This window comes from Nematolebias whitei, chromosome 10 (genome assembly GCF_014905685.2).
Source record: "Nematolebias whitei isolate Nwh7 chromosome 10, NemWhi1, whole genome shotgun sequence".
Classification (NCBI taxonomy): Eukaryota; Metazoa; Chordata; class Actinopteri; order Cyprinodontiformes; family Rivulidae; genus Nematolebias; species Nematolebias whitei.
The window spans coordinates 35,769,305-35,777,561 of record NC_056507.1 but is presented as its reverse complement, the minus strand read 5'-3'; the positions used below and the strand labels follow the sequence as shown (position 1 = coordinate 35,777,561).

Here is an 8,257-nt window from a genome sequence, read left to right as displayed (position 1 = left end):
CAGCTACATTATAATGTGATGTAAAATACTAAAAACAGGAACATGTCTGTTGGTTTATGCCATGAACTTTGCAGATGTTTAAAGCCATTTAACATTTTATTTTATTTAATTCATTTATTCATTCATTTAAAAGAAACAAAATAAACAAAACAAATTCATCAAAAAGAAAACACTGAATGAAAAGAGTGCAGAAAGAAAAAAAAAATTCTTAAATCTGCCCCTTATTTAAAAAATAAATAAATAAATAAAAAAACTAAACAAACTATCACTTAAATTAATCACTTTAATTTCAAGCTAGGAATAAAAAGAAACCTGTTTTGTGTTAGCAGAATTTAATTCTAACTTTGAAACTTATCCAACATTAATAAAACTTACTTCAAGTTGCCTTTTTGAACATACATGCATATATTTGTACTAATTGTACTTGAGAGGAGATTATTACAGCCTCATATAAAATCAATGATGATAAAAATATCGGAATATCATCGGTACCGGCCGATATACAGATTTAGGTATCAGGATCGGAGGAGAAAAAAAAGTGGATCGGTGCGTCCCTATTTTAAATCCTCCCCACACTCTTGCAATATTCTAAACAATGTTTCTCATGAGGTGCACCGATTTATCGGCCCCAATTTCCTTAATTTTGGGAAATCGGCCGATATTTGCATGAGAAACCGACTTGACTGCTTTTTTTAGTTTTAACAATTGGCTGAACTTCATTTATATTTCAGAGCACTACCTCATGGCCAGTTAAAACAAGTTTGTATTGTTTCTAAGATATTGTTCAAGGGTATGTTTTTCAATCAAACAAGATTGGAAAATTGCATTTTGACCTTATAACACCTGACGGTGTCTCTTATAAAACAAAATCGGTATCGGCCAAAATCAAAATCGGCAGGTCAGCCAATTGCGTGTCATGTCCAATCTTATTTTGAAATCTGCGATAGAGCGAGTCTGCAATAAACAAAACGCGAAGTAGCGAGGAACTACTGTATAGGCAATATTTGATGTGTTCAAACTCAGGATAAAAGCATTTCATTCATTTATTTATATAGTATGTTGGCCATATAAAACTGGTCTCTCTTGAAAACGAGTCCTCGTGACTCAATGAGACTATTTCTATAAATTAAGGTTAAATAAAACAAACATTTCAGCTCATTCAGATGAACATATCTCGCTTCAAAACATCAAAGTTCAAAGCTCAATAATCCAGGTAAAAACTCCGACAGAGTTAAGTCAGGTCCTCTGGATGGTTACTTTCTGTTGAAACGTTTCGTCTTTCATCCAAAGGACTTCATCAGTCTGAGGAGCCGCAACAAGCCCAGTCCCACAAGCAGAACACTCATATAGTGGGTCAACCAGTTTGATGGTGATAAGATGGTGACTTATAACATGACTTGAATATTTTCATTAATAATGACTGATATTACATTTGCTACCAAACACAAATGCATGTCAGACTTTTCTCACGTCTTCTGTTGCTTTCCTACAAGACAGCTGGAGGTAGTTATAACAGGTAATGAAATTTAAAAATTAATTTAAAAAACTTGTAATTTTCTGTCTGCATGAGCTGTAGAATCAAGACATCATGTAAATAGAGCCATCATCCACAAATGGAGAAACTACTGAACAGTGGTGAACCTTCCCAGTAACAGCTAGCCGTAGCAACGACTCGGAGGGAACGCAGAACGTCTTCAGACCCTGAACGCCACAAACAGTGAAAGACTCAAACTAACCTCGGAGGGCCTAAACCTCGACCTCTCTGTCGGGGATGATGTCCTCTGTTCCTGTTTCTGAGAAGAAGAAAAAAAGACAAAAAGGACAATTTTGTAAATAATAAAATAATATAAAAGCAGAAATAACCAAATATTGTTAATTACCTTAAACATATGGGATTCTCTATCATTCTAATTTTATATTAATTGCATCAGAAGTCACTAAAATTCTGTTCAGAGTAGGCCTGTCACAATAACATTTTTTTGGGGCAATTAATTGTCCCAGAAATTATTGTAATAAACGATAATATTGTTTGGAGACCGTTTTAAACTAATGTACGATAATGACATAATAATGCAAGAACATCATCTCGAAGACCAATAAACTTTAATTTCAAAAGAACACAACGCTGGAACTGGGAAATAAAACAATCAAAAACAAAACTAAAATGAACTCTCAGTCTCTGTTAACAAATATACACTTGAATAAAAATTAAATACAACAACAAAACGAAATGGAAATAAAAAGCACATTCAACCAAAACAGTACGGATTATGAAGACTGTAAACTAAACTGCCCTTGAAAAAATAATAATCATTAGTTTTATAGAGAGGACAGGCAAAACTGCCAGTTCTTAACAAAAAGTGCAAATTAACAAAAGCACACTCCATTTAACTAAGAGCACACGCCTCAACAGTCCATAAGCAGACCTGTAGCTACTTCAGTCTGACGAGAAATACCAACATGCTGAGCTTGTGTGGCTTCAGGCAGGATCTCTCTGCTTTGGATGCTTGTGCTTTAGGTGCAGGTGCAAGTTGGTTGTATTGCTGCTCTTAGTTGCTACTGTTTTATGACAAATGTGACATAGCAGCTCGGTCATTTGGTTTGAATCCGAAATGCTCCCACACTGCTGCTGTTGCGTTCGACTTTGAAACCAACTCCATTTCGTTCCCCCTCCCCAATATCTGCAGAGGTTCAAGACGATGCACCTTGGCTGGCTACCTGGAGCGACAGTTCACTCCACCCTTATGCTAAGGAAATGAAAAAGGGAGCGGTCAGTGAAGAGCACCAGAGTCGAGTCTTTTGTCATCCAGGGTCTTCAATAGAAAGAGAGACACCAAGAAAAAAAAAAGCCAATAAATGAAAATTATCGACCTCACTTCAATGTATCATGCGATTAATTGATTTGTTGTTTATTGGGACAGGCCTAGTTCAGAGGCCAAACTTTTTCTGAGCTGTCTCTGCGGAGGCTGGCTTTGAAACAAGAAACATATTATAATTATATATATTATTATTATCAATGCTTGTAAATAAGCCTGAAAGCTGTCAAGCTCATTCTGTTTCATAAACGTTTCAAAGCTAGAGCTGTGTTAAACTATAAATTATTATTTCAATCCGGTCACATGTATGATATTTGTTGTGCTCCTTTATTTTAGGGTTAACTAAAACAATTGGCCTTGTTCTTGCTTTTTTAATGAAGGTTTTGGTTTTGACTTTGCCTGAGTCACCAAGCAGAAATGATAACAAAATAAAATAATATTTAAAATATAACAATTTTAAAATATAATTTAAAACAAATGAAGAAAAAGTTGTTGGCAGAGTTAGGAGTTTGTGTTTGACAACATTAATGCTCAAATTCAAGCACAGCAAGCAGCAATTTATTAATAAAAAATAAATAACCTTTTTGTCTTCATTTAAAGAGGAACCAACAGGACATAAAACATCTTTAAAGTGAAGAAGATAAACAAATAAACTGGAGGACTCTGTTTATAATTTATATAAATTGGTAGAAAAAAACATTACAAAATGGTTTAAATTGGCTAATTTCCATTTTTTCCATTGTTGCCCTCCTTCAATAAACTCTGGGTTTTACCCCCGCCTACAGAAGTGACCCCATAGAGGCTAGATTTAGTTTATAATCTCAATCTAGTGTCCGCTGTCTGAGATCATCTGAACAGTTGCTTTTGAAAGTTATTTGCTCCAGATGTGGACAACTTGTGGCTCGAGGGCCAAAAGTGGCCACTGGACAATCTCCATCTGGCCCCCTTTACTCTTAATAAAAAAGTGAACAACTTTTAAATAAGTTGACGAAGTTTGCTTTTATTATTATTTACTCTATTAATAGAACTTGAGAAAGTCTAAATCAAACATCTTGGACAAATACAAAAGGATCATTTGGATTGAGAAAGGTGGAAACTTATTTTAAGTCGTCGTGTTTCCAGAACTTGACGGATCCTTAAAGACTCCAAAAGGCAAATATACAAGTTGTTTTTAATTTTGCATATTTAAGCTAAAACATATATTACACCAGAGCCAGTTTACAGAAAACAAGTCATGTAATCCTAAAGATTACTAGAGAGACATACTTTCATCAAACATGCTAACAATGCTACAAGAAAACTCTAGAGAAAGTCTTCCAGATTATCTGCTTTGAGGAAAAATTATGTTTCAACTCTATGTGGCCCTCTGACTGCTCTAATATCTTGATTTGGCCCTCAGAAATCAATGTTGCCCACCCCGTACACTGATCCTTCGCTGCAGCTGCACCAAAGCTGCAGAACAGCTTTCTACTTTGACAGACTTATATTTGACATGTGGAGTGGGGGAAAGAGGATCAGGTCATTCAGAAACATGATAGTAATCACAATTATCTGTTGCATCCACAATTAACAGTTTGGAATTAGTTTAGGAAAAATCAAAAACACTGTCCTCAGATCTACAGAAGGTAGACACTATCTGGTTTAACAAACCCAGGTCAAAATGAGCTAAATTAATGGAAGAAGATATATTTCAAAGTTTTTTAGGTTTTGAACCAGTTTAACATGAGTGTCGACGAGGAAGAGGCGTGCCTAAGACACCATCTTAGCACCAACACAACTGGTTTGTTCCACTTTGGAGTAAGCAGTTTGTGGGAAGAATCAGTTTTGTGTTGTGTGTTTCCTTGACTGATGAAGCCTTCTGGATGGAAGGTGAAACGTTTCAGCAAAAAAATAAACTGTCCAGATGACCTGACTGAAAATAGCTGGATATTTCACAGTTTGTTTGAAACTTGATTGATGTCATATTACAACAGAAGCTTTAATCGGTTCAGAGCATTAGAGATGTGCAAGTGGATGTTTGACTGAAACAGGGAGTGGTCCAGCTGTTTTTCCTCTCAGAGTGGAGTGAGGGCTCAGGATGGGGGGGGTCTGGCTAAGTGAATAGACACTAGTGGCCTTTGTCCCACTCCTTTGCCTCATGGAAAGAGGAGCCCGAGCTCAAAAGATGCTGGTGTGTAAAAGCAGCAAGCAAAAAATTAAGAGTGTTGATTTAGCTGTTATAACGGCTGGATTTGACCACACAGAAGGAGGCTTTCATTTTAAATTGCTTATTTTTATTATTAGGTAAAATATAATTTTTTTTGTGGTTTTCTTTACTAAACATGAAAAGTGGCCAGTGTTTGTTACATTCTTTGCTCTCAGGTGAATATCAAAATAAAACTTGAAAATATATTTAGGTAGCTTCTTATTTACAAGCATACATGGAAAAAGCACACACCCCGAGGTTTTTGAAGCTGATCAGACCTTTAAAAGAACTCTTCTGCCATCTAGTGGTCAGTTTGGTAAATTACACCACAATGACTTCTGTGTGTCGGTTTCTTCTCAGTCTAAACACATGCATGTTAGGCTGCTTCAGGCCCAGGCCTCCCTTGTAAAATAGATCTGTGATCTCAATGGGATTTGTCTGGTTAAATAAAAGTTAATGATAAGTTGAGTAGGAGGCTAACGGCTCAGAGTAGGAGGCTGGAGTCACTCCCAACATCAACACGTTTTGTTTGGTGAAAATGCTGGTGAACGCAGACTGTTGAAAATGTCTTACTAGCACCACAGGCATGAGGAGTTATTATGTCACAATAAGCAGCAGCTGTCAATCAATTTGTAGAGCGAGATACATTTTCAAGAATTTAATAATTATTTGACAATGATTTAATCTCTACTCGTTATCTTGCAGCAGTCCCAGCTGAATGCATGTAGCTCAAAAACTTCACTTTATTTTCTCTAACTACAGACAAGATCATCGAATGTGAGCGACATCACAAGCATCATATTATGAACATTTGAATAAGATGGTTTTAACCCTTTAACTTTATGACTTCATGTTCCTCGGTATAGTTATGGTCGGCTTGGGTTTCCTGAGCTGTCCCTTAGTTATGCTGCTATAGGCTTAGACTGCTGGAGGACAAACTGACCACAATTTTCACTCTGCTACTGTCTTTACTTACTCTGCTCAACATGTTTTGTATTTGTAATTATTTTTTCTATCTTAACATGTGTTTTTTGTCTTTCAGAGACACCTGGACATATCATTCTATGTTCATCTGTCTCTCCTTCCTGTCCTCTCAACCAGCCAGTCAAAGCAGATGGCTGCTTGTCCTGAGCCTGGTTCTGCTGGAGGTTTCTTCCTGTTAAAAGTGAGTTTTTTCTTTCCACTGTTGCCACTGTGCTTGCTCAGGATGGGAGACTGCAACGAAGCCAAGATTCAACTTGTCTGCTGGATTCCTTAGATAGAGAACTTTACTAATTGGCTTCTATGTATGTGAATGTTTCTGTAAAGTGCCCTGAGACAACTTTGTTGTGATTTGGTGCTTTATAAATAAACTGAATTGAAAATCACCTTATTTAACTGCTTCAAAATACTAGTTTTAAATATTTCTTCCACAAAAAAGTAGTTAGTCTTTTAGAGCTGTTGCAGCCTGAAATAAAAATATCCAGTTTAAATGATTTTTTAGGGTGTTTTGTGAAAAAAAAAAAAAAAAAAAACTCCACATTTCTGTTTTTTTTTTTTTTATTGAGAAAATATATTTTTTACGGTAATTAAAAAGTGTATTTCCCTCCATAAGTACGCCAACAGTGGGTCAACATCCACATCTTCCTCTGTTCTCCAGAGCTCGGTTCTGTTGGCCCAGTCAGAGGGGTTCTGGACCATCTCCTCTGTAGAGTCAGACCTCCTAGTAGGGCTCGGTCTGCTCTTCCTCTTTTCCATCGACAAAGTCCTCTCTGTCTGACTCGGACTGTGTTTCTCCTTCATGATCCTCTCCTCTGTCTGAGAGGTTCTGATTCTGGGGTCCCGTTCTCCTCTGGGTCCACAACTCCTCCTCACGTTCAAAAATCATCTCGTTTTGACTCAGACACACTAAAACTGACCAACCAAAACACTAATACATTGAACTACTGTTGGTCCACAGATGCATGAAATAGGCCTGTAGTGTGCATGTGCGTTAACACCTCTGCGGGACTTTTGACAACCCTCTGCAGGCGGTCCAACAGAAAACCTCCACTCTGGGTTGAAAAACCTCTGGATTCAGCGAGTGGGGGAGGGAACCTGGTGTTGTGTAATTAAGCAGCTGAACCACACACAGAGAGAAAGGCACAGTTTCACTCAAAATATGCATCGTGTAAACAGCCCCGTAATATAATGACAGACCTTTTAAGCTCTTGTGGGCCAAATAAAATGACGTGGCGGGCCACTTCTGGCCCGCGGGCCTTGAGAATGAAGGCTCCTATAGACTTGGGCGGACTGTGAGCCGTGCAGACATTGTGTGCGCTGTCCGTAGACGGTTGACACTTCATACTCGAGCGTACACCCTGATGGGCTTCAGTCAGCTCCACAGGAAAGGGGCGTTTACCTTCGGGACAAATTGAGGTCGATGATTGGTCAGTTGCTGACACGCCTACTGGACTGATTGACAGGTGGCAAAAAAAAAAAAAAAAAAAAAGCTGGCAGCCCCAGCTGCAGCAGTGTTCTGTGTTTATATGTTGTTAATAAAAAGTTGTTAAAAACAAAACAAAACAATAAAAAACCTGGAGTGCTGGCGCTGCAGCCCACACATCAAACCGACCCACCAGGAAATGTCCAGACCCTCCTGCAGCCACGCCGGGCCTGATTTTAATTTCTTGTGACAAATTCCTTAATTTTTCACAATTTCAGTAATGGTGTCAACTGACGAGGAGGAAGAGATCATTTGCCTCTTGGCAAAAAAAACAAAAGAAAAAGGCCATTAAACCAGACCAGGGATGAAGAAAGGGAATTTAATACAATGGTGTCGCATACAAAACAGTCCATCGCCGGGCAGTTTATTATGTGACAGAGTACACATACACGGTCATAAAAATTGAACTTTGTGCGGACATGCCTTGAGGTTGTTCGCTCTGAGTCTAATCCGGTATGCGTGCACCTCCGCGAGCTGAAGTACGCTCGAGTATGCGAGAGCCTTGACACGTGCGCTAGAGCGACTAAAATCAGTCATGTGACAGATTCACGATTCATGCCAAATAGGAAAAAAAAAATGGTCAGAGAGTAGGTGGCACCAGACACTTGAGTAGGCAGCAATTGAGAAGGTAGAAAAACTGATAACAGTCACTGCATTACCTTGAACTTAGATGATGCCTCAGATCATTTTGGTCGTAATACTTTTGAGAATATGAGCCATCCTGCAAAGAAAAAGAAATTAAGAAATATATATATATATATATATATATATATATATATATATATATATATA

The 8,257-nt window shown here is 37.8% G+C and overlaps 1 protein-coding gene across 1 annotated transcript in view; it reads right to left on the bottom strand.

Moving 5' to 3' along the window:
- The window catches only part of LOC119415847 (periphilin-1), a 56,487-nt gene that overhangs the window by 13,918 nt on the left and 34,312 nt on the right, over window positions 1-8,257 (bottom strand). The window contains exons 5-6 of the mRNA XM_037683023.1: window positions 8,125-8,186; window positions 1,737-1,793 (exon numbers count right to left, since the gene is read on the bottom strand). Of these exons, the coding sequence (XP_037538951.1) occupies window positions 1,737-1,793; window positions 8,125-8,186 (119 nt within the window). The remainder of the gene's footprint in view (window positions 1-1,736; window positions 1,794-8,124; window positions 8,187-8,257) is intronic.